We start from the raw sequence: 25,458 nt of genomic DNA on the forward strand, positions 1-25,458 counted from the left end.
ATTTGTATTTGAGCATTTCGCCTTTCTCGACCAAGGCAGATGGGCATCGAGTAGGTTAGTTAGCCGATCATGACCAATAGACGGGCAGATCTTGATAGTATTAACATGCCCTGATATAAGGGGGTCGGTCGGAGTGTGTGGGAGATGGAGGGTACTTCGTACAGGAGAAGAAACATTATTCTCTCGGGCGTAAGATCGAGATCGAATCACAGTCTATCCATCCTCTCTGGATGTTTACCCGAGGCGAGATGAGATGGGTATGAAACATCTCCCTTGTTTGTTTTCTTGCTGTGGCTGGTTTGTGGGCGGTGGGCAGGAAAGGACAGGTTGACGTGAAGTTAGACAAGACCAACCTTCTTGTTATTCCAACGAAAGGACGCCACGGACGGGCATCTTAAACTCTTTTCCGTCAAGATCAGCGGCCAGCACGTTTAGAAGGGCTCAAACGACGTCGCACAAGGGCTGTTCCGTCGCCTTGGAGGTTTGAGGTTGTGAGGTTGGAAGCTGAAGCTGTTGTTGTGGGCGTCGTCGATGTTGGCAGCAGAACCACGAGAAAGCCTTGGGGGACAGTGGGTCACCTGATCGACATACTTAAGAGTAAACGTCCTGGCCCATCCACCGCCCACTGACCTTGGAAGTCGTTACCTAGTAGTAAGTGTTTTACACGGAGCGTACGGGGGCATGGAGCATCATCGTTAAACTGCATACCATAAAAAGTGGTTTGCCGTATACGTACTTTATGGGACCGCCGCCGCCCTGACGCCTCGGCAGTACGAAGCCGGACTGGATATTTCAAATTGGAACGAGAGAGCAGAGCCAGCCTCATCTCCCTGACCGCCCCTCACACAATCATGTACGTAATTAATTAAACATCGTCGCATACCACACGTGAGACCAGCCACTGCCCCTCACGAGAAACGGAGACAAACGGTGTGTTGCCTGCTGGTTGGGAAAGACGGCTGAGTGACCAATAAGAGTTAGAGGCTATTGATCGGGAATTAAATACTAAAATCGTCTTTTTCCTGCAGCAGACGGAGTACTTGCCCGGGAGAGATGTGTCAGGTATGAAAGAGATGTCCAGAATATACACCCAGGAGGCAAACAAGAAGAAGCATGGTCAGTGCCCACTGTGATCGACTTGCAGGAGGGACCAGCCGACGTTTCATGGCGCTTTGCCCTCCACGTGAAAAGTGGGAAGATCACCGCGCATTACGTATGAAGGTTGATGTGTAAGACGATTGCTTTTTCCTTCCCTGTATCAGGTGAAAGAGGAGTGGGCATGGCGAAAAACCAACATCTTCCACAAGACTACTCCGTATGGTCAGCTTCCTTGTTTGAACAGGACAGACCAACGATTATCAGTATTGACCTTCTGACTGCAGCATCGTGCTCCGACGCAACGGCGCTTGGTTCCCTGGTTCGCCATGCGCTTGGTCCAGCGGTTCAGGGCTCTTGGAAGGGCGTGTGCCCGATCCGGCAGGTCGAAGCAGGGATGCAAGAAGGCGCGCGGTACTTCCGCCGCAGTAGCATTTTAGCCGAGCTCGGAAGTACCTCTCGGGCAGAGGCGCGCGGGGCGGCCAGATCGGGGTCTGAGGGTCCAAGCGTGGCCTTGGCAGGAAAGCTTGTCTTGCAGGGGGTTCCACACCTGTCCAGCCAATGACATAAAAAAAGCAGTTTCCTTTTCCCGTAATTGGTGGAGCGATGCCGCGTGTATCAAGGGGGCCGCTGTGGCCAATCAGCACGCGAGTAATTCTCCTTTTTCGTGCCGACGCTTTGATCGGCGGGGGAAGTCGGGATCTCGCTGATCGTAAACAGCGTGTTTCATCTTTGCTGATCTCCCACTCGTCATGAGATAGCTCACATGTATGTATGTACAGGCAGGAACAAGGCAGCGGAGAAATAAGATATGCACGTTTGGCTGAAGCCACGAGAAAGGGGGGAAGATTCAATAAAAGAAAAAGAAGGTTGGGCAGAGACAGAATCAGGTCAACGGAAGCGCAGGCAAGGCACAGTCTCTTACTTGTTGCTTCTTGAGCTAATAATGAGCGATGGAACAGGCTCTGTCAAGCACATGATTTAACCCGACCTCCGAGTACTCCGTACCTGTCAAGGAATACTTCTTAAGTAACTAGGGACAATCCTCCGTGCTGGGGTGTTCGATAATAAATGGGGTCTAAGGAGCATGGAGTATAAAATACGACTACCGGAGGGCACAATTTGAAGCAGTGAGAATGGGTGATGCTATTTTAAAACCACCTCGCCCAACTCCTTGGCCAGGATTTCAACGGTGAAGGATGGAGACTAACTAAACAAGCATGTTGCTCTCGCTCTGCCTATCGAGATGGACTAAGAAGTGTTGGGTTAGAGTGAGGATCAGTGGGTATTCAGACTTGCGACTCCGAGGCCCCTTGGAGGTCTGTATTGTGTGCAAAAAAGGGGGGTACCGATGTAAGGAACCAGACCCAAAAGGGGGCAGAGTCGTCTCATGTCGCCCGATGCGGCCATCCCAGGTAACATTACCCTTCCTCTGTTTGGGCAAAAGCAAAGGCCCCTTGTATCAGCCCGTACACGCAAACAAAAGGGATCCCAGGTTTTCCCTAATACGGCTAGAATGAGTTCTAAAAATGACATACTTTTGCCGGTCGCTCAAATAAGTGTATATACGATTAATACACACGGGCTGCAACAACTTACACGGGCGTAATACGATGTAATTTATATTTGACTGGCTTGGGTTCGTCGCAAGTGAAAATAAAAATAAAAATATAAAACAAAATAAAAACGACCCAAAGGAAACGAGGCCAACCAACTGGCGGGACCCCGTCCTGATTGCCGGGAAAAGAAAAAGATCAAGAGGAAGAATTTGCGGTAATTCGTAACGTGATGATCCAGGAGGTGACAAGAAAAGCAGCGGAGGAAAAAAGCCGCCCGCCGGGGAAGCCGATGGTGCTTGCCCCGATCGGCGTGATCCATGAGCATCCATAGTAATAACGAGGGAGGGCCTGAGGCACGAGTAGTGTAAGAAAGTAGGGCACTCTATATTTCTTACATGATGCTTACCTGACCGGTGTTCCCCATCCTTGACCCTGAGCCATCTCCATATTCATCTCCATCTCCTTAACCATAACCATAACCGTCCATCCACAAGACAGGACGAACCCGGACGAACATCCTGTTGAAACGCGCGCGCACCTTGGTGGCCGTTGCATCGAACATCTGCTCGCTGCAACTGCTACCCTCGACGGGGATACTGGCTTATCGGCACATCGATCCCGCATACCACGTTAACAGGGTTCGGGCTCCCGTCTCATCAGATCTGCTTCATGATGATGTAACTGCTCCAGGGGCTCCAGCGACTCTTTTCCCATCATATGTAGGTAAGGAAAACCATCCATCGATGAAGAACCCATCTGTCCGTGTCATTTCCACGTGTAAATATTAATACCTCTCCACACGGATGGCCCGGTGAGATGTCGTGAACACGTTATACTTACATATCTACCCATGTAAACACCTATCATCGTGAGAACCAACTGTGGTCCCCTTCTCACCCGTAACTAGTGGGTTAAATAAGGGTTAGATTATATATCATGGGGTTAGGGCGTCAATGGAGTATATTCCCTTAGAATAAGGGCAAAGACCCTCTCTTGTACCTATTATTAAAATATTAAGACGAAAGACTATGAAGGAGGTGGCACTGTGTATAATGAGAAAGAGTAGAAAGATAAAGAAACAAGCGTAATCATCTCGTTTACCTCCAGTAAAATTCTGCGCAAGGGCTTGACCACGAGTATATGTCAAACCAAGACCTCTACATGACACACCTTTGTCTGATGTGTTCTGGGTTCTTATCCTCGCCTTGCTGCAAAATAGAGTTGTTTTGATCCGCACCAACGGGCGAAACGTGGCTGACAAGGTGGAAATTGCTTCTCGGCGATGGCGTGATGGACACAGATATATCACTCGTCCCCTCAGGTTATCGCAGGAGTTGCGTGGTGTTCCTAATAATTGGTAGTGCGGATGTTTTGTCAAAGTTCGTTACTTTGTTGGTTGTGATGCGGCTGTTCGCAGATCGCCGGTCCTTGGACTAGAAGTAACAAGTGTTAACGCTGTCCGCATCCACTCTGATTCTTCTCGACCTTCCTTCGGGGTCCATTCATTATTCCACTTTTTAGTGTCAGTCCAGCCTAATGATGAGTTTATCCTGGGCAGTCGCCAGATTGAGGGCCGACTTAACTGGATCTCCGTACTCTAACTTGCTTAGGCAGGTTGCGCTGTTCATCTCCGTCTTAGCCGTTCTCATCCTCAACGCAGAGGACGGTCTGTGCTGGGCTCCCCAAGACGGACGGATGGAGATAAGGCGTCTTCTAGTCCGTCTTCTGCTCCAATCTTCATAGATAGTTTTTCTTGGATCGAGCGAGTGAATTATGTCTAATCTCCAGCCTTCTAGGCTGCTCAACCTTCCACGAGAAGACAAGTTTTCTGAGCTCTGAGCTATCAACTTCGAGCTTCGACCTTCCAAGCTGATAGTCCGTCTGATCATTTGCATCGTATTAAGGGTTGGTCGACAATGCTCCTTAACCGACCTCTTCCTATTAATAACATCCCCCTTTTGCCTTGTAGCCTCATCCTCAGGCTCATCCTCATCCTTTCACTAGCTCTCTCGCTTGACGTCTCGCCTGCTGAGTTTGCAGAGGTACCGCCAGTCAGGTAAACCGCGCGGACGGGCAAGGGAAGATTGGACCAGCCAAAGTCTCTTTCTTCTTCTTTTTTCTTCTTCATCTCCTTTTTAGGCTGATTCCCACGTGGAAAAGGGCGTGTGCAGGCCAATCATCCGCTTTCTGTGACATATTCTCGTATTTTCGTCCCCGTTTGCTCGTTTTTTTTCGCTCTAGTCTTTTTTTCATTTCCACTTTTTTTTTTCCTTTTGACAAATGATTTGAATATACTCTCTTCATGAATATTTGCTTTTTCTGTATTGCAATTACGAATGGTAGTGGCGTATCATCAGGTTCTCGGTACGGTCCATGTTTAGTTTTGGAGATGAAAGAGCACAGAAGAAGAAAAAAAAAAAAGGAAGAAAAGGTCCATCCGTTACTTAATGAGAGCACTGTTAACGCTGGGCCAGCAGATCGACCAAGAACGACGATGTATTCAGTTTAAGTGATCCAACTTCTTTCTCCCTGGCGTCCCATTGTCTGTGTATCTCGAACTCAATCAGCATGTGTCAGAGTGTTGTATGGCGAATGCTGGCCACGGAGCCGCCGCTGCCACATCCACGACTCGTCACATATTTGTATGATGCAGGAGATTGGCCGAAGGATGAAAGACCTGGCATCTCCATCCATCCCATGTACTCCGTAGACATATAGTGTATACATAAGTACGAATATAAGAGTGTATGGGAGGGACTGACATCACCACAGAAGTACTCACGCCCAGTCCACACGTGGAATTCGCCCTGGTTGGATCCTTTGGGAAAAGAAAAAACCATTATCCATCTGCATGCATGCATCACATCTCTGCACTAGCTCTGTATTTGATTTCGATATTCATGTACGATAACCATTTTCTTCGTTTCTGAGATGGATGACTTGTTTTTTGACCCTGTCTGTCCCCTGTCTTTCACGTGGATTCCCCCCCATGTCAATGGACGGAGTCGACAGATGTGTATATACTCCGTCAACAAATATAGATGGGCTGATGGGTCAAAGAGATGGACAAGACGCTGTCTCATAGGCTGCCTGGCGCATGCATATTGTGACCCGGCTTCGGTCTTCCTGCTATCATGAAAATCAATCCTTCTCCTCCAAGGGTACAGGTATGTCCGGCCAAGGAGGTTGGATGGATGTGCCGGCTGATTTACCCAACAGTTTAATTCCCTGATCATGTTTGATAGAGAAGCTATTATCACATTATTCCAGGTTATGTGTGTTAGTCACTCCGTACGTACGGACTACATTCAAGCCTTCTGAAGGATCCGTACCGGTTGATTAGGCTTGGATTTTTGGTCTCGCTTCCTTTAGACGTACATGGCCATGCCAGGTGACAAAGGGACAACCCCATGCGGTTGCCATGCGCCTCTCCATCCTCGCCCGGTTGGTTCATATATTCGTTAGCTGTACTCTGTACCACGCCACACCATGTCTATGCCATGCCTCGTACTCACACTCACATCCTCTCCGTATCCGTGAAGCACGCTCTTGTGTGACCTTCTTTCTCTGTCTTGCTGTCTCGTTTATTTATTTCTGGCTGGTTTTTTTTTTTTTTTTCAGTTTTCAAATACCGAAATCAGTTTCCAAGGCCGCAGACATGTTCGAACTGCCAACTCCGGTCTCGCAGTTTCCACTTCCTGGGCTCCTTCTCCGGATTGCGGGAGGGGATAGGGGATAGTTGGCGCTCCCGATAATGTTACAATTCCCAACCTTGATCCAGTCTCTTGATACATCCACATTTTACAGAGTATGTAACTTCCAGATCCATCAGTCAGCAGATCTTGGTCCATTCGGAGTTGAACAACGTCAAGTCCGGATGGAGCACCTTGGAGACGTTGATGGAATCATCATTTTTCGGACTCCAGTTTTTCGCTTGTCAGGGTAGATCTTCTGTTTCGATCGTTTAACGGAGATTCCGAAGACAGAACGAGGATCGAGATAACGTACTCCGTATATCCGTCTGGTCTCATCTCTGTCAGCCTACCTCAATTTTATCACTGGTTCGGAGCGCAAATTCATACGAGGGACTCGGTTTCAACCAGGTTTGTACGTGGAAGATTTCGGTGAAAAGATTGTGGCAAATCCTGGAGAAATAATAATGACTGTGCTGTGTATGGACAGAGTGATTTTATCAATAGTCGCTTCTTCAGCCTCTGTCATGCAACTGTTAGTTCGCTCATTCATTATCATTGAAATACGAATAGGAATCATTAAAATCCCACATTAGTGAGTTACCTCGGCCAATAAGGTAATCCGGCATGATTTCCTTTTCAGCTTCAGTCTCGTTCATCCTCTCATTATCCTGGTCCTTCATGGAGCTGTTTTATTTTATGCTTTCCCTGGGGTAATCACCATGGAAGATGCCTGTTATAGGATCGCCTCCGGGGGGGAAAGTGTGTTTGGGTAAGAGGGCGGCCTTTCATCTTCAGCTTTTGCCTCCTATTGGCTTTTCGCGTCCCTCTCTCCAAACCATCAGAGATCTATACTTAGTTAGCTGATCTATTAATTTCACTCTAAATGGCCATTGGTGAGATAGGGCCGGTGCTGAAGGACCGTCATTCCGTGAAACTTTCCTTAGAGCTATATTTATAAAACCCTTATATAATAGCCATTCCAGTAGCCTTCTGAAAGAACTTGCTCCGTCTCAGAAACTGTTTTGGAGACCCTCCCCGAGCACGGCGTATAAAATGGTGATGAATACCGGCATTACCCTTTCATTATTCGGACTTCCCGCCAGTCTCGCCTGATGATGACGATGACTATGACAGCGTTCCATCGCTGGAGTGAATCTGCCCACTTCACATGTTATGATACTCAAACTTCAGTGCCTCCCTTCATCTCACGCTGTTCTCTGCCAGTTCCATCTTTAGTTGATGCCCTTTCTTACTCCATGCTGGGCCCTCCGGTCAAGAGCACGGCTCGTTCAAATTTCACTTGTTATAATCTGGTAAGAAACTTTAGTATCTCTAATATCTTCGGGTATGCGGAGATCAGATGAAAATACACGGGCCGGCCCAACTAGTTCCTTACCTGTAACCATTACACTGGTGAGGATCAAGATGCGCAGATATATTTCTCGGCAAACGTCTTAGAACATGTCCTCTATTTCTCCATTCATACTCTGTAAGTGTAATTATATCAGTCAGAATATTGTCAGCACGGAACAACCGACGATAGACCACTCATTTCCTTATCGGGCGTTCCCCTTCGTCGTAAATGTGCTGTTTTGCTTCTTCACGGCGAGAGTAACTCACCCTTGTTCGTCTATTCCTTTTGATTTCCAGCACATGGGCCTCCGTAGCTCAGGCCATCAGCGTAGCTTACCTCCAGACCTCCAAATGCTGCATGACCTTCTGCCCTCCTTCAACTTCTGCGTAGCTTGCCATTATCCAATCGACTGCTTGGAATAGACAATTCTTCAGGCTTCATATGCAGATCGATATCGTCGTCTACACGCAGCACAAGAGGCTTTCGTACTTTCCTTCCGACGTAGACGTGGCATAAGATTTGACAGCTTGTCATCGTCTTGATTCGCTGGCCTGCTTGTCCATCACCTTCCCGTCGCTTGGCTTCTTCCCATGTGCTGAAGCCGACGCTGGTACCTGTGACTTGTCTGACGTCAAGTCCCTGCCATGAGGACGTTGTAATGTATTCGGACTTTCCGTCTTTCATTCGGCCTTTCAATTGTTTTGTCCATAGATACGTTATTGTGTTTGAATGAGTACTCTGTCGTGGGACAAGATTTTTCGTAAGGACGTTTCAAAAATTTTCCCTTCACCCAATGTCGATCCGTCAGCTCGATGCGGACCAGACGGGGAAGAGCAATTTCTTATTTCTTCCTTTGGAACTGGATTGCTTACCCTTATTGATTCTTAAAATAGCCCTTGCTCTGATCACGACATGCTGTCCGTTAGCAAGAATATCCTCCTGACCCTAGTTGATTCTGTGACGCCAATGTTTATTTCTTCTGTAACACCTGACGTCGTATATTTGAGCCGTAAAACTTTTTCACCTTCCTCTTTCCAGAGGAGGATATTGGATGATTGCGTTTCTCCTCATCTTTTCTCTTCCTTTTTTCTGCTCTCTGAGATTCGGTAACTAGTTGGATATTGAATTTAGGATTTGTTAATATGTTTGGAACGGAGAGACAGGCATCCGCCTCAGGCTGAGTGTCGCCCGCATATAGCCTCCTCATATAGAACCTATCACGCTTTTTTTGTTTCTTATTTCATCCTTGTTCAATTTGAGGGTGTTGTATGGAATGGGGGTTGCTTCCGACCCCAATGGCGTTTTTGTCGTCAATTGGCCAAGTCGCCGGCCTCCTACCAGGTAGACTCAACCACTCTCTTTCCAGGGTGCCTTGACAACCATGTCCTTATTTCGCGATGACGCGATCATGAAATCTCCCTTAATGAGTGTGATCTTCACATGTGGTCATCTCAGCCATGCAAATGCAAGTTGCATCTCATTTTTATCTCATCTCTTCCCTTCGCGTTCCCGGTTCACAGTTGCAGATATGTCACTTCCCCTCTCCTGCTGTCATCACCGTCTCTCCGCATGAAAATGTCATCATTCTCGTTTCACCACGTGGACGAGGGTCCATGATGTGCTTCCACAAGGCTTAGTGTCATTAAAGTCGTCTGAAACTGGGATCTTGGTCTTATATAAATAAGACGATACATCCATGTTCAGCCGCCCAACCAAGCATGATATCATAGTAACTTGCTATCCCACACTGATCTAGAACAGCTGAGATGTCTTTATCTTTTCATCCTGTGATATAAAGCGTCATGTGTTGCCTCTAGGGTTGGATAACTGCCTTGAAGCGATGTGTATCTATATTTCTTGAAATCGATGCTCTGAAATTCCTCGTCCTGGTTGGGGTGGTCACGTGCACACATCCTATCGGAATGGATGGAGCTGAAGCCCTCGAGCTTTTTTGCCTGGAAATTGGAATATCTTCAACATCTAACTCGGCTCTTTAACCGCCAGATGGGGAGATTTTTTGTTGATGCGGCTCTAGCACAAGCTACAGTGGGCCGTGGTAGCTAACCATTCCAGGTCGGCTTGCCTTCGAGAAGTACTCCGTATAGTTGTATGTATTTCACTGCAGGAGCTGGAATATCAGAGTCAAGTAGTTACTGAAATAACCACGAGGTACCTAAACCACCTTCTCGCCTGGCTAACTACTCAATACCTTGTACGGTATTGAATTTGCGTTGACAGTCTAAATCGTTCAAACGCCGCAGCGACGGTGAACCAGAAATTGTGAACCTGATAGTCGCCGACGATATACCAGTCCAGGCTTTATTTAATGACTCATATACCACGGCACGTTTAACATTATAACCTGGAATAAAGCATACTGCCTTTTCCCTCGCCTTACTCTTGCTTAGCGGAAGATGGCCCTCTTAAAGAAATGGATAATACTTTTGGTAAGCCTCTTGCTACATGCGAGCGCCTAGGCTTGTCTTCCGGGAATAATTTGTGGCCATATCAACCGCCTGGCATATACTTCCTATATACCGTCTCTCCATGCCATAAGGAGATGTTGGCGGCTCGAATGGTCGGCGGTGATTTCCTAATTGTTAATCTGAGTGAAAGACACCTGAGAAAACCGAAAAGTCCGGACGAACTGGTTGAATACTGTCAATTTCGTGTCTTAGCAGACGAGGCACATGCAGAATATGCAATGTGTATGCGATCTACGTACTTGCTGAGCTCTTCGGTGCTACGCTGCGGGCATATATGTGCGGATAGTTCGTGGTCCGAGGCTGCACTGGGGTGGTTACATGATATCGAATTAGCAGAGCTGTATAAGATCGAGCCGAATATGCGACCACCAGTAGTGAATGCTGCTCTCAGGGCCTCACTTGCACCCAAAAAGCACTGGTTGGACCGTGCGAAGGCTTTCGTCACTAGATAATGGGAGAAACCAGATACATGTAATTATGCTGACCACCTAATTCCCGAGTTGTATAAGAGATGGAAGCAACCTCACCGGATTGAGGAGGCCAACAGCTAGAAATTTCCCAGGAGTACATACGACCATGATGAAGTGCTGCAGGTATTTTGGTGATTTTGAATTCAAGCGATAGCTACGTCTTAGAAATCTCATTGTTAAGGCCGGTAAGGAAGGCTTACTGTGATGACCCTTGGATAAAAGACATTCAAATTGACGGAGAGTAAATAGCCACCTCTCTCTAAACATGGTATACTACCATATATAATTCTAATTAACTAGTATGTTATGCCAAATTGAACCGAGATAGTGCTTTGATAGTGAAATTTGTACTCCAGATTAAGAGTCGATCTTCTAGTTTTCTACGTAGATAGCTTAAGTCTGTTGTTTAGGAAGCGATCCGGTATGTAAGATAAAAATTTTACATACAAGCAAAGCTATTTGTACTATGTCAAGGTCATTACGTCGTCCCCGGCGGCACAGCAGTGGATGCATTGAAAGTAACTAGTTAGATCTACACAGTAATCGTATGCTGGACCCGTTATGTCGATGTCTTCATCTTCTAAGGTCGGCCTGCTATGATTGCTGACCTACGTTATCCAGGTAGAAAGTCTGCATTCATTATGTATCTTCCTAGTAACTATTTTAGAAGTGGTCTGTCTTTCTCCGGGTGTTTCCGAATGACGCTCTAAGTAGAGTCTGGAGAGGAGAAAGACCAGTTTCTCAGGTTCACCGGCCTGGTTTCCGAAAGTGAGGGACAACCCTTATGCGTTTATCCAAAATATTGAATGATAAGGCCTCCTAATTTGGAGGAAGACATGAGTAGTCAGATGGGGAGAAAGATTTTGTTTGATGAGGAATAGGGGTTGAACCAAGAAATTGATTTCATTGGTTTATTTTAGGGGTTGAGGACGGTCAGCCAATCATAATGCAGACTGCCCATAATTAACTTGTTTATTTAGGTTCACTAGTCGTCACTCTGTTGATTTGCTTAAATTGCCAATATCAACAACATCCTCTCCTTGAAGACCTTGCATATAATGAAAGACAAGGTGACACAAAGTAGTTACGGAGTATAAGCCTCGGATTAGGCGCATAATTCCATCTATGCGTGAGCGGTGCAGTTACCTGATTGTTCAGGAGGGGTGTCAAACCATGTTGCAAGGCTCCATGATTTATTCTACTCTTGGAATGCCATAGGGGTTCCGTGAGAATTAATGTCTACCAGGCTTAAGTAAGAAATATCTTCATTCTATACACAGCTCTCTAGCCTTCTCTTTTGTTTCAAAGGTCGTTTTGAAAGCATAAAACGGCGATGGAGTCCATTCCACCTTCCTCATCTTTAACCGAGGAAGGAAAGGCTGTTTGTTTCTATCCTCAACCTTTGATACCCAGATTTGCCGCCATGATGCCCTTGACACCCTGTGTGACATATCACCGGAGAGCTCAGAAAGCCACCCACGGAGGTCATCTTGAACAATTTATGAAGTGCTCGGCCTGATACTCGTCTATTACCGTGGATCCCTATCCTCGAGGGCTTTCTGTCGGCATTCTTCTCTCGACCAACTTCCTCCTTTCTTTGCGGCTATACGGCTATACCATCAAAGATGAAGATTCTTTTGCTATGCATACCATGGAAAACGATAACCCTACTCTATTTACTTCTTTCATGCTCCTGGGCTGCTTCGCAGGTAATTGACAACAATGGGCAGCTGCAGAACCAGTGGTCACGGCTGAGAACTGCGCGTATCGCCGGTAAAAGGGTACCGCCACTCTATACGGAAGACTTCGGAGATTGTATGGCCAAATCAATGGTGAAATTAACTCAATTTCATGCTGCTTACTATCATGATGATCTGATGGTGGGTTTTCACTTGGATGGCCATACATCTCTCAAAAATGAATCCATTATGGGTATGACTTGTCCCTATAATTAAATTATACAGGTATTTGGAGCACAGTATCTAATTTCTCCAGTATACATCGGCTTTTTTGCGTATGGAAAAAGAAGATTTGATCTAATATTTGATCCTTGTGAAGCAAATATTCGGAAGTAAGCATATAACTATTCCCCTCTGAGCCCATCACACATTTACTTATCATGACTACTGGTTGAATAGTCTCTGTCCCATGGATGCTTCGCGTCAAATAGGAGATGGCGGCCTGCTGCAAGTTGCTCCGACCGACATTTCAGGAATCTCACAGACGACCTTACGATTACCAGACTTGGAGGGTCGAGCAGTATTACGGGTTTTCTCCAACTCCACACGATCTCAAATAGCCTGCTACGCTTCAACGGTGACCAACGGCGTTACAATGTCACATCCACAAGCAGTGGTATCTCTCCTGGCTCTGATAATCTTTATCACATTCATCCTCAGCCTTGCAACCATTATCTATGGCGAAGATATCCTGACTATGCAACTCCATTATTCCCACTCTTCGTCTTTACTCCTGGCTTTTACTGTTCTGCACCACATTTATTTCACTGGTGCTATTTCCGCAAATTGGCCTCGAGTGTTGGTCGAATTTTGGTCGAATTTTGCACCCTTTGCCGGGATGATTTACTCCAAGTCGATGCAGAGCTCAATAGATAGATTGGTTGGAGCAGATAAAGGGGATGTTCGTATTCTTGGAGCAAACCCTGTTGGAAACGTTTTCCCCCACCTCGGCGGTTACAATATTACAAATATATACAACACATCACCATCCAATCGGACTTTTGGACCCTTGAGAACTAGCTTATGGGCCCCCATGGATGAACAAGATTATCATGCTTCTGCCTCCTCAGCTTCCTTGTCATCGACATTCCAATGGCAAGGCCAGCTTGTCGATGATGGGTTTCCAATGCCAGGAAACTATTCTGGCTTCGCTGGAACTCTCTCTATGCAGAAAATTCCAGCTGTGAATGCTCTAACTACTGGACTACTCTGGGTCTTAGTCCTAATCGCTGCCCTGACCGCAGTGATACCTGTGGTCAAAATGATAATTGAGTTACTTATCCATTGGAAGGTCATTAAAGGAAGACAGGCGCAAAACTTGGCATATTTTCGAATACATTGGCCAGAGTTTGTCCTGGCAATGCTACTTCGGTCCTTGTTTATCGGATTTGGGATGTTAAGTTTCTTAGCACTGTTCCAATTCGGCTTTGGGGGCGCAGCTTCAGTTAAAGCATTGGCAGCAATTACGTTCCTTGTACTCATTCTTGGATCAGTTTCAATTACGGCATATGCTATATCTTATCGCCACTCTCATTTTACATCCATGCCAGAGAGAAGGCCACTCGTTTTCGAAAGGAGGAACTTGTTAAACATCATCCCCTGGTTTGTACTTACAACAAAGGGCAGTACAGTATCAAAAGAGTCCTCTACAACAGCTCTACAAAATTATCCGTGGTGGAAGTCCTGTGTTCATGATACTGGTTCAAATGAATCTAAATTCCTATTGCGATTTGGCTGGTTACTGGCTCGCTTCAAGGACGATAGGTGGCACTTTTGTGTGATATGGTTGATGCATGAATTTCTTCGTGCATGCTTCCTTGGAGGAGCAGTCGCAAATCCGATATCTCAGACCGTTGGTTTGTTAATTCTCGAGATTACTTTTATGATTTGCGTTATAACCATGAATCCCTTCGAGGCTAAACGGCTGAGCATTGTTCTATACACGCTATCGTTTAGCAACATCTCATCGGCCCTGCTGTCCATACCATTATTGGCTCAACATAATCTGAACAGAATGGCTGCTTTTGCTATTGGGATGGCGATAGCCATAATTCATAGCATTCTTGTTCTCCTCCTAGTGATTTCGATGCTGAGTGGCATTATAACCAGTTATATTTCCCTCACCAGGAATCGAAGGATCCCAGCCGATCAACTTGGCTCCCACCCAATACGAATGAGATACTTGGGGCATGTGAATAGAGGAGTCGGTTACAACCCAGGAGCATTCTATTCCACTCCTGGATCAATGTCACCAACTCCAAGACAAGCAAGTTTCAAAGTTCACTCTGTCCGGAGATGTCCAAAAATTATAGATGAGAGCCCAACACCCTATCATCGAAACCCATCCACGCCCACTTCTTCACTACGAGTGTCTCGTCGTACATATGCACCACCTTTTCCTCTGGATCCGTCTACGCCTCCTACTACTGCGGATGCTGCTATCTTGGGCTTTAGAGACACCGATTCCTCTGATCCATTCACCACCCCCTCGACTATGGATTTGGGCGTTTCAGGCCTTAAAAGAGCAGACTCCCTTGGACAAAATGGTACGGTTTCTGAACGGCTCCAAGGTAGACTCTGCAGAATTACATCATTGGAAACCGTTCTTTCTCGATCAGCAAGCAGGCAAGAACACAGCCAAGGTGACAGCTTGTGCCTCACCGATACCTTTGAGACTGCAAGGTCTGATATGGAACCTCTTACGGAGTTTATAACCCCTCTAGAGGACAGGGAAGAGGAGGGTGCATCTTATTCTAACCTTTAGATTCTTATTTAACCCGACTAGGACAAGATCATTCACTTCTGTGTGCTTATCATTATTAATAATGCCCCTACTCATAGAAATACATGGTAATATTTTTGAACTCCTATCAGATGCTGGCTTAATTGAACATCAGGCAATAGCCACTGTTACTTGGACCCATTTGCATTCGTAAATCATATTGTCAGAAAGATGTATCCAATATTTAGGTGCATATATATAAGCAGGCTTGCCAAAAAATGTAAGTATATATATGAGGCTGGATGATTAGGCATCCAAGCCTAGTCTTTCAAGTAGCTGGTCCAATTTGTTCAGGAGAAGCTCATAATCAATAGCGTCTCTAGAAAATTCATCTCCAGCTTCCCGGCCATCTAAAGTCCGAATGACGCCGCTTGCATCAATTTGCTCACTCTTTCCATTTGCCTGGGGCCTTGGAGGCCCCGCATCGACGACTTTGTTTGAGTCCCCTTGCTGTTCCCTAGTAGAGTCGGCATCACTAGGCTCTCTGTTAAACGACGAAGGTGGAGGCGACAAAGGGGTAGGCGATATGATATTTCCGTTACCATTTGTTTCGGGGTAAGAGTTTGAAGGAGTGTTGGTGTTTTCAGCCGGATCGCCTTCGTTTGGATTGTCCTCGGAGTTCAAGATGTCTATACCAGAATCCTCAAAACGTAGCCTGAATCGTTCAGAGAGATAGTAGCGGATGTCATCTACTAACTCGATAGAATCCGTTTCTTGTCGTTTTTGGATACGCTCGGCTGACTCCTTCACTAGCTGTGCGAACTCAGGGTTGTCGATATGCGCTTCTAACCTGTAAGCAAAGTATCGGGCGGCGAACTCCTCAAGTCGTTGGATGCGCATCAGCCAAGCTGCACGGAGGATTTCATAGGCATCGATTATTTCGTCGCTTCCTTCTGCTTCTTTCCCTTCTTTCGTTGAAGATGACTGTTTTGTATCCGCTGATGGCTTTGAACCCAAAGATGTGATATTTCCGCTTCCCAATGTGCTAATGAGGACGGCTGCCTTTGTTTTTAGCCGTTCGATCAGTAGCAGATCCGCAGCGAACAGAACATCAACTGCGACTTCAAGAGGGAAGTCTGCTTTTTCTGTATATAAGAAAGTGAGAACTATCTCCAACACGTCTGGTGAACAGTCGATTGGTATTATTTGCAAATAGTCTGTAACTTGAGCCTCACGAAAGCTGGAAGAAAACATGAGCGAGAAAAACTCAGAGCGTAGGAGCATCGCTCGATGGGCTGGAAAAAGAACCGATTTCCTTTTTGGTTTCTTAATGGAGGTATCCAGGGATAGCCGTGAGAAGCCTCCAATGGGTATACCACTACCGGCGTCCTCAAGTCTTCCATTTTCGCACTCTTTGTTCTCTTGCGACTCTTCACTTTCGCTATCATCTTCGTCGGCTCGAAGGAGAACATCAGCGAAGATACTGTTATCCCGCGACCATTTAACCTCATTTGCTCTATCCGTATCAATCACCACTTTGTGTTTGATGATATTTTCCCGAAACCATGCTTCCATCTGATTTCGACCCTTGCTAACTTCGTCTGATCTCCTTTGCCTAGTTAATCTCCTATCACCACTGTCCAGTATAGTATCAACTAGGCCACGAAGTTCTAGGTGGTTGGCGATTCTGTCTATTCCTTCAAATACTTCTGCCTCTGAATAGAGACCGGCACCTGGCCCAGATCTCAAATCTCGTGGAGCATCGCCCAGATACAAGTATCTGATCCCTGCGCTAAATGCTGGAGGTGGTATTGTACTTGGCAATTTCCATGAAGTCGCTTCTGGAGCGGTGGAAAGTTTCTTATGGAAATATGGTGATCGTGCTGACAATATGAACTTGTGGAGGTGAAAAGTCTCATCTCCTGCTGTGACTGCGATATCCGACGTTTGAGGATGGTCTCTGTTTAGCAACAACGTTATATGAGATGCGAAAGGTTGGAGAGGATCCGTTGACTTTGAATAATCATATTCAAGCAGCAGGTTTCGTATCTTCGAGTTTAATGCGTTGTAGAGGCATCTACCAACAAAGGTCAAAGAGTTGTGAGTATGAAAGTTGCACCTTTCATGTCATCTTTCTCCTAGAGGGTGGAGATAGCAGGGAAGAGAATAAGGGGATAGGCACACCTTTCGCCTTGGAAAGTGTCTCGTTCGCATAAAGCACCAGAATCAAGGAGAAGTTGTACAACTTCGTAGTGGCCACAAAGACTAGCCTTTTCAAGGGAAGAAAGAAACAGAAGTAATTGTCACTCTTTCAGTTCTCATTATAAAAGCAAATCATATTTGACGTGACCAGGGAGCAAATGTGAAGGAAATTATTCCACTCTCCAGTCTGGCTGAAAGCATTGACAAGGAAGATACGCTGCCACTTGTCGAGGACCTCCGACAGGCTGGAAGGATGAAGGGAGGAGCTTCACTCACAAGTATCAAGGGAGTGCAGTCAAATAAATCTCTACCGTTAATATTCACTCCCTCAGTTATCTTCTCCTGACATGCCTTAAGATCGCCTCTCCGGCATGCTTCGCAGAGCTCTCGAAATGGTTCACTTAGGTCCAACGGGTTGTCTTCCTTGAGCTCTCCTGCACCGATCAACTTTCGCTCGTTGAACAGGCTGGTTTCCAACTGGTCCTTCCTCAAAACTTGTGACTCCGACATCGTTCCGCGCTTCGCAAGCAAGACAAGAAAAGAGAGAAAGCCGTCTGCCCGCCGCTGCCAGTGGCTTCTGCTATGGACAAGATCTCGCCGTCGAAGCTATCTCCGTGTTGAACACCGAAAAAGAAAGCTGAGGTCGAAGAGTGGCAGAAAGCTTATCGATAACGGGCGGCTCTAAGGTATCTCCGATCGACCAATAAGAGTGGATTCCTGCCCACACCGCTTTACCCGCAGGCCGCTAGTCCTCTTCAGGCGCTAGCTTTGATTTCCCGTGACCAACTCTATTATTCATCATCTGACTAATCCTTCTACTAAGCAATTATCGCCCTGGTTGCTGCGCAACGAGATCGCAACCAAAACATTTGAAAAAGGTGCGAGGGAGAAAGATAACTTCTTCTTCTCCTATTGCACACCAACTGTCCAGCTTGCAGGCCGTCGCCAATTCTCGAGGCTCCAGACGCCGTTACTAACATAAATAGGTTGTCATTTCGTTCATCTTTTACTCTCTATGTGCGGCTACACCTCGTCTCCTTGACTTTAATATCTATACCTCCAGGTTAATCATGGCTATCGCTTTGGCAGAAGCAGACAAATATGAGCTCCTTGAGAGAATAGGTGGGGGACAGCCCTAATGGTACCAATATGCATGGCTGTCTGGACTAATATTTCGTCTATAGGAAGCGGTTCTTTTGGTGTGATTCGGAAGGTTAGGAGAAAGGCAGATGGATTCGTATGTCACCTCCTTGTCGGCAAACTACAAGGATTCAGTTATGCTAACGGTTTCTATAGATCCTCTGCCGAAAGGAGATTAACTATCTCAAGATGTCCCATAAGGAGCGTGAACAGCTTACCACTGAGTTCAACGTTCTGAGTTCACTCCGACATCCCAACATCGTAGCGTACTACCACCGCGAACACCTCAAGGCGACCCAGGACCTATACCTATACATGGAATACTGCGGAGGAGGAGATCTTAGCCGTGTGATCAAGAACCATAAGCTGGCTGGTACCTTTGCTGAGGAGGAATACGTCTGGCGTGTGTTCTCCCAGCTGGCAACCGCTCTGTACCGTTGCCATTATGGAGTTGACCCCCCTGAAGCTGGTTCCAATGTTCTGGGGCCAACACCAAAATCGTCAGGACTCAAAGGAAAACAGGCCCAGGTCATGATCCTTCACCGAGACCTCAAGCCAGAAAACAGTGCGTTATGCGTGGAATGTACAAACATGATATGGTATACATGGTATGTTTGCTAACTTCTATCTAGTCTTTTTGGGAGAGGATAAATCTGTCAAGCTGGGCGACTTTGGCCTGTCCAAGCAAATGGGGTCTCATGACTTTGCTTCGACGTACGTGGGAACACCGTTTTACATGTCTCCCGAGATCTCCGCAGGCGAGAGATACACCCTGTACTCCGACATCTGGTCCGTTGGCTGCATTATGTACGAACTATGCAAGAAAGAGCCACCGTTCAATGCCCGTACGCATGTTCAGCTAGTTCAGAAAATCCGTGATGGGAAATTTGCCCCTCTGCCAGACGTCTATTCCAGCGAGCTGAGAAGCGTCATTGCCAGCTGTCTGAGGGTTAACCCTGACCACCGTCCAGATACAGCAGCCTTGCTCAAACTGCCCGTGATACGCCTGATGAGAAAGGAACAGGAGGTAGTCGAGATAAGCAAATCTCTCACAAGCAAGGAGGAGGCTGCTGCACAGAAGCTGAAGGACTTAGAATTACGTTACGCAAAAATGGAGAAGGAAAAGGCAGCCATGAAAGCAGCTATTGAAAGCTCTGTCCGTCGAGAGTGGGAGGTCAAGGCACGACTGGAGATCGACCGTCAAGTGCAGATGGAACTTGAGAAGCTTCGTAGGACTTTTGAAGTGGAGGTTGAGCAACGAGTTGCTTCTGAAATGCAAAAGTACAAGGAAGAAATGGCACAGAAGCATAACGTGAATCTCTCCCAGCTCGAGTCAGCTCATCATTCTTCCATGGGATCAAGTGATGATACTGATTTCCCTTCGTCCACCGATCTGAGCGAGCTGTCGCTTGATCCTCCTACCCCTGAACAGAAGAATGCAGGGAAAAAAGGCAACCGTACTCCATTCAGCCGTTCCAAAACCACGGTTGAATCCCCAATGGATGTCCAGATGGCAGAGCCATCGCCGGTTTGCATTGCCTCCTTGTCGTTATCCCCGCGCCGGACCGCGGGGACATCAGCGAAGAATCTTTTCGCAGATGGAGGACGTACAAAGCTTAGGTGGGATGATGCCATTGCTATGTACTCCGATGATGAGGACGATATCCCTGACCTTCCATCGCCCACCCGCGCAAAGATTCAGGCTGAACCCAGCAAGCTAGCACATCGCCCCATGATGCGCCAAAACACCACCGCCATGATGCAGAAGCTCACCACTCAACCAGATCTTTTCCCGGTTACCAAGGCAACAACAGTTCGACCTGCTCAAGCTGCCAACTCGGCTGCACCCCAATCTACTGATGGCCGCCATTCTTCGGCTGACACTAGGAACAAATCGCCTCAGCGCCGCATTTCCAAAATTCCTTCCTACAACAACCTTGCCCTTGAAGGCTCACCATCGCGAAAGACAGCCATGATGCCTCCACCAGCAAAAGCAGGCACTAACCCTGGCGGAGAAGAGATGTTCAAGGCCATAATGCAACGCAACATGGGCGGAAGATCTCTCGTTGAGCTAGCCCAAGCCCGTGCTGGTGGCCGCTCCCTTGACGAGCTCAAGCGCCCCGGGGATAGCAAAATCCCAGCTACTACTTCATCTGCACCTGTAGCTGCAACCACCACCGTCGCCCAGCTTGATCCTCCAGCAACCTGGGACCCAGAGAGAGACGAAATGCCCAGCCCCTTTTTGGTTAGAAACAAGAAGGTTATCCGCAACTTCCGATGAGTCTCTGGCATGAAAGAGACAAACTAAAGAAGATTAAAAAAGACAATAACATGAACTAAACGAATGCATGTTTTCTTTCACGTCAGGAATAGACTCGTTATAGGAGACCCTGACAGGCTGGTTTGATCATGGGGATGAGGCAAAGTGATAATAATACCCTTTTTCCCTTTTCTTTTCTTTTCTTTTGCTTCGGGTTTGAGATATCGTGCTCGGCATGAGCGATGTCATATCACCGGAGACACCCCTCCGCTCCCTCCCTTTCCTTTACCCTTTTCATTTATTGATATCATTGTCGGCCATATGTCGTATTGTGTCATTCCTTATTAGAGTCTCCTTTGTTTTTTTTTTTTTTTTATTTCTTTTCCTTTGTTGATATCCTATATTTCGGCCTTGGGTTGGAGTAGCATCTGCATGGCGTTTTCTTGGACTAGTGGGAGTTTTGTATCAGTTTCATAGTTTCTATGCTGTTTACTTTGATTTGAATAACCATCGCTGGCAATAGAACAGTGTATTTATGTTATTTTCGCTCGTTCATACCTGACGTTCAAATGTCGGTTGCTGCAAATGGCTGCTGTCGCTATCATTTGAACGGGGTTTATGCCGAGGCTCATCCGCAACATGGTTTTTCCCTCGTATTTTGGCGGCAACCTACCTACTCCTACGTTCATCATATAAATCACGACATTGAAAGACAAGGGCACAGACTTGCGCTTAACATCAAGACAGCCTTGATAAACTGATATATTAAGACATCATGGTAGGCATATATGGCGGTACCCCCGGGCATATTGCTTCAAACTAACCATTGCTTCGTACGCAGGCCTCCACACCAGCAACTATCGGGCTTACCCAGCCAAGTATAATCAAATACCTCTACGCCTCTGCTGTTCTCCTCCATGCTGCAGATACGTATATCTTCTACACCGGCTCCACGATCCTTTTTCCGAACCGCGTGCCGTTCCTCGAAAGCGCATTGGCACGATACTTCTGCCGAAACAGCGGCAACCTCGTTCTTCCCTTTGCGCTAAATGCATGGTTCCTGCGAGACTATCATATCCGTAAAACACATGTTGGGCGCGTTGTTGGGTCTTGCTTCTTGCTGTATCACATAGCCACTCTAGGGCTCATTAGCTGGAGTTCTTTCTTCTCCGGCGGTGCCGAGTATGATTTTGCTAATGTCTGGGGAATTCTGGGCCTGCACGCTGGCTGGGCAGGTGTTGCGGCGTGGGGATTGCTGTTTGCGTGATTGATAGTTCTCCGGTCATACTCTTTTGAATTTACAAGGTTAGCTTGTTTGTAGATGTTAAGTGGATGGTCTGAAGAATAGCTGGACTTACATGTATTCTCAAGTGGAAGTGCGCCAGGGTGCGACTCCTTTTCATATATTGGGGTTTCCCTTCTTAGATAGAAAATTTTTCAAGAGCCCCCTCAATTGCCTTCATCCTCGACTTCTTCAATTTGGACGGACTTGAGCTCACGATTGAACCGCTCTTCCTCTTCTTCGAGAGATGACGCCGCCGCCTTTGCGCTTGGAGTATCTGTCAACTGCCCAGCCTCAGGGCCACTACCACTGACCACATACCCAGCCTTCTCCAACTTATCCATTTCTTCAGGTTCAACGAGTTGACCTTCGCCTTTAACAGCAGCCTGTTTCATCCTTACTGTTGTCGGCACAAACTTGTTGATAGCTTCTTTCTGTAGATTCCTGAGAACGGGCGCAGATTCGTAGACTGCCTTTGCTTCTGGTATCGGAGGTTTAGGAGGTAGCTGATGCACACTTCTCTCACCACCAGCTGCCACACCTTCGCCTTCTTCGGTATTGTTGGGTCCTCCTCGCCGTCTTTGGTGGTGTTGACGCGGGATCGGGGGAGGTGTGTCTCTGGGCATAGGTATCCTTCGAACACTCTCGTCTGTCTCGCTGCCACTGCTTTCTTGCTTTCTCCAATTGCGTCCTTCACGATGTCCATCCCTTCTCCGCTTCCCTAGCACATTATGGCCTTGATCTCCGTCTCTGTCCCTGTCTCGACGCGGTCCGCCATCTCCACACCCGAAGACCGGCGCCTTATCTCCAAGAGCTTCCCTCGCCTTGTTAACAGCTCGCAAATCTCTCTCAAGGGCTTCAAGGATCTCCTTTTGCTGGGGCTTCAGCTGTTTCCCAGCCTCCTCGGTTGCTTTGAGGTCGTCTATTTGTCGTTGGATGCGGTATGGATTTCGCCGTGCTAGCTTTTCATTGCGCCTGTTCAGCGCCTCCGCCTTGCCCTTTTTGAGTGCCTTTTGCTTCTCAAGCTTCCGTTGAGCCTGCGCAGGGTTGACAGTGCGTTCTTTGTCTTTGGCCATGGTGCAGTTTGTCGACTAGATGGTGGCCAAGTTGGGTGTGGTTGGTGTAGACGATGAATTTGTCGCATTTGGTTGAAATACTTCTTGGACGTTGCTTTTTGGCGGCTTCAACTACACACACGCCAACTACAACATTCAGCAAAAGGGCGACAACATCCCATCGGAATCCCCGCCGTTCCATTCTATGTGGATGGGCTGGCGTGCTACACACTGAGATGGCTAGAGCCAACATTTATACCCTGCCTCAGCTGGGCTTAGTGGACAGGCGACGCGGATGGGCGTGGTGAATGCAACCAACAAATAGGCATCGCGATGGGCTGTATCCAGGAGTACCCAAAGGTATATAGGTACGCCTATTTTAGCTCGGTCTCGGTTGCTTCAGTCCCTGAGTTGGACAGATAGATTCAGCCGTGGCTTCTTGACCGTCGCGAGCCAGCACCGAGAGCTTGCTCTTGAGCGCTTGTTAGATGACAAAATGAACGTCGGCCCCCCTACCGTAAGTTGCTACTATCAGTTGAGAATCCTTCAAGCTGACATCAAATGACAGAAACAATGATTCCATAGGCCACGATGATGGCAGCCATAATATCTCAAAATTATCTCTTTTCTCTCGTCCTCAATTTTACACCTGGGCATTCATGGCAATGTTTGTGCTTTCTCTAGCAACGGTTCACTACATAACTCGCAATATTGTGCTTAAAAGGGAACATGATTTGTCAAGTATGGATTCCCTAGAAGCAGAGCCAGTGTGGTGATACTGGTACCTTGCATTGAAGAATCTTGCGGGAGACAGTGTATTCGTATTCAACTACATGTTGGGTGACAAAGATGGACATGCCAACTTACGATACCTGCTTATACATGAATGCAGAGATGGAAATAAACTCGCATTTGACAGGCCACGAGTTCTAACGAGGTCTATAAGTATACAACATGCTGCGGAGTCTCAGAGTCAAGGTCTTGGAGCATGTCGTCTGGCAAGCTTATATGACCCCTTATTGACAGCGGAAGTAGACTTCCGCTACTATAAGCGTTTCTATCTGCGACATGATATCTCGCGGCCAGTGTCTTGATATTCCCCTTTTCCTGTTACTGGATACCTGAACACATTTCTCACAAATTACCTCCAGGCCAGCACACTTCTCCACTCAATCGCACAAGCCCATGCAATCGAAGCCTTGCAGTTGATGTTGTACCATCCAACCCCCCAAACACAACTTCCACATGGAAGGACAAGATCTTCGTCTTGGGGTCGGCCCCTCTGGCCTTACCCGCGGTGCTATTAATCATATGAGCTGCCGACAAGCGCTGTTCTGGATATCATATATCGGTTTTGACGATGCTGGTCAGAAGTGCTGTGCTGGATGGAGATATCCTCGTTTAGGGCCGACTGCTGAAGAAACGCGTGCTCGGCGTCAGTATCCTGGTAAACCTGGAGGTCGAGGATCCAACTAGTGCGACGCTCTCCGCTCGATACCGGGTTTTGTAGGCGACTCTCGAATGCCGGATGAGATCGGCCACAAAAAGTCTGGTAGAGAAAGGTAACATGGCCTGCAAGGAAAGCTGTACGTTTAACCGCCTGCGGATTGATCAACTAGCTGTTTAGTTTTTCGTCCTCATCAGCTTCCAAGCAGGAAAGATCAGCTATACGAGACTCCTATTCGCGGCAGGCCGCCAATGCAGGAGACCTGCAGCTCACAACGTCTACGAGGCACATTAAAGACCAGCGGGAAGCCCGCTGGGGCTAGGATTGGACGGCTATAACGTCGTCGTACATATCAACTGCCGCCTGCCATTGGGCCTGCGTCTCTCGAGAGAATACGCTTGAACGTCTGGGGTAGAAGGGCGAGAGAAAAGCAACGGGAATCAGGCGTTTATACGTTTATTTCATGCGCGCAGAGAGACCGCCGTTGCCTCACCTTGGGCAGCCGTACGGAGCATATATCTGACCTCTCCAGCTGTTGGCCATTTTGCGGCTCTTTCAATAGCCTGTTTTTCTAGTTGGTTGGTTATAGCTATAGACAGGTATCAAAATCGAAATATCAAAGTATCAAACCGGCGGCCCACAACGAGATATTTGAACACAGGTCATGCAGCCAGATTAGCCGCCCACACACACACCCCGTCCGTAGACAGACAGATGCCATATAAATAACAAACAGCCAGCCTGTCCAGCCCGCCCGGCCGTCGGCGTTGCAGCCTGTGGTCGCATCCTCGGCCGCTCTCCCTTGCCCCCTAAGAAGAAGAAGAAGCAGCAGCAGCAGCAGCAGCAGACCTGAACTGCCAGCTTGTTTCTTTTTTCCTCCTCGTTTTTCCTTTCTTTTTCTGCTTCTACTTTGCGTCCTTGAGATCATCTGTGGTGGTGGTGGAAGAAGAAG

The 25,458-nt window shown here is 47.2% G+C and overlaps 10 protein-coding genes across 10 annotated transcripts; 5 read left to right on the forward strand and 5 right to left on the reverse strand.

Moving 5' to 3' along the window:
* Positions 1 to 1,113: 1,113 nt before the first annotated feature.
* On the forward strand, positions 1,114 to 1,660 carry TERG_01316 (uncharacterized protein; the record flags this gene model as incomplete). The annotated part of the gene is made up of 2 exons (XM_003239285.2): positions 1,114 to 1,213; positions 1,263 to 1,660. 2 exons carry the CDS (start codon positions 1,114 to 1,116, stop codon positions 1,658 to 1,660), a joined length of 498 nt encoding a protein of 165 aa, XP_003239333.2.
* A 3,867-nt stretch (positions 1,661 to 5,527) lies between these two features.
* On the reverse strand, positions 5,528 to 5,890 carry TERG_11701 (uncharacterized protein; the record flags this gene model as incomplete). Its single annotated transcript, XM_047750772.1, has 1 exon — positions 5,528 to 5,890. The coding sequence occupies one exon, from the start codon at positions 5,888 to 5,890 to the stop codon at positions 5,528 to 5,530; it is 363 nt and encodes a 120-aa protein (XP_047605384.1).
* Positions 5,891 to 6,749: 859 nt separating this feature from the next.
* On the reverse strand, positions 6,750 to 7,029 carry TERG_01317 (uncharacterized protein; the record flags this gene model as incomplete). The annotated part of the gene is made up of 2 exons (XM_003239286.2): positions 6,750 to 6,868; positions 6,951 to 7,029. 2 exons carry the CDS (start codon positions 7,027 to 7,029, stop codon positions 6,750 to 6,752), a joined length of 198 nt encoding a protein of 65 aa, XP_003239334.1.
* Positions 7,030 to 8,078: 1,049 nt separating this feature from the next.
* On the reverse strand, positions 8,079 to 8,387 carry TERG_01318 (uncharacterized protein; the record flags this gene model as incomplete). The annotated part of the gene is made up of 1 exon (XM_003239287.1): positions 8,079 to 8,387. The coding sequence occupies one exon, from the start codon at positions 8,385 to 8,387 to the stop codon at positions 8,079 to 8,081; it is 309 nt and encodes a 102-aa protein (XP_003239335.1).
* Positions 8,388 to 10,263: 1,876 nt separating this feature from the next.
* TERG_01319 (uncharacterized protein) lies at positions 10,264 to 10,641 on the forward strand (the record flags this gene model as incomplete). Its single annotated transcript, XM_003239288.2, has 1 exon — positions 10,264 to 10,641. The coding sequence occupies one exon, from the start codon at positions 10,264 to 10,266 to the stop codon at positions 10,639 to 10,641; it is 378 nt and encodes a 125-aa protein (XP_003239336.2).
* Positions 10,642 to 12,807: 2,166 nt separating this feature from the next.
* TERG_01320 (uncharacterized protein) lies at positions 12,808 to 15,162 on the forward strand (the record flags this gene model as incomplete). Its single annotated transcript, XM_003239289.2, has 1 exon — positions 12,808 to 15,162. The coding sequence occupies one exon, from the start codon at positions 12,808 to 12,810 to the stop codon at positions 15,160 to 15,162; it is 2,355 nt and encodes a 784-aa protein (XP_003239337.2).
* A 264-nt stretch (positions 15,163 to 15,426) lies between these two features.
* On the reverse strand, positions 15,427 to 17,832 carry TERG_01321 (uncharacterized protein; the record flags this gene model as incomplete). The annotated part of the gene is made up of 3 exons (XM_047747744.1): positions 15,427 to 17,197; positions 17,305 to 17,390; positions 17,539 to 17,832. The coding sequence occupies 3 exons, from the start codon at positions 17,830 to 17,832 to the stop codon at positions 15,427 to 15,429; spliced, it is 2,151 nt and encodes a 716-aa protein (XP_047603708.1).
* A 44-nt stretch (positions 17,833 to 17,876) lies between these two features.
* TERG_01322 (uncharacterized protein) lies at positions 17,877 to 21,019 on the forward strand. The gene has a single exon (XM_047747745.1). It carries the CDS (start codon positions 19,073 to 19,075, stop codon positions 20,741 to 20,743), a length of 1,671 nt encoding a protein of 556 aa, XP_047603709.1. The 5' UTR covers positions 17,877 to 19,072; the 3' UTR covers positions 20,744 to 21,019.
* Positions 21,020 to 21,497: 478 nt separating this feature from the next.
* Positions 21,498 to 21,989, forward strand: TERG_11702 (uncharacterized protein; the record flags this gene model as incomplete). Its single annotated transcript, XM_047750773.1, has 2 exons — positions 21,498 to 21,500; positions 21,564 to 21,989. The coding sequence occupies 2 exons, from the start codon at positions 21,498 to 21,500 to the stop codon at positions 21,987 to 21,989; spliced, it is 429 nt and encodes a 142-aa protein (XP_047605385.1).
* Positions 21,990 to 22,171: 182 nt separating this feature from the next.
* Positions 22,172 to 23,080, reverse strand: TERG_01323 (uncharacterized protein; the record flags this gene model as incomplete). The annotated part of the gene is made up of 1 exon (XM_003239292.1): positions 22,172 to 23,080. The coding sequence occupies one exon, from the start codon at positions 23,078 to 23,080 to the stop codon at positions 22,172 to 22,174; it is 909 nt and encodes a 302-aa protein (XP_003239340.1).
* Between the last annotated feature and the right edge of the window lie 2,378 nt (positions 23,081 to 25,458).

This window comes from Trichophyton rubrum, assembly GCF_000151425.1.
Source record: "Trichophyton rubrum CBS 118892 genomic scaffold supercont2.1, whole genome shotgun sequence".
NCBI lineage: Eukaryota > Fungi > Ascomycota > Eurotiomycetes > Onygenales > Arthrodermataceae > Trichophyton > Trichophyton rubrum.

Excerpts from the sequence above, each read along its gene's own strand:
- TERG_01322 (XM_047747745.1), top strand. The coding sequence starts at position 19,073 with ATGTTTGCTAACTTCTATCTAGTCTTTTTGGGAGAGGATAAATCTGTC.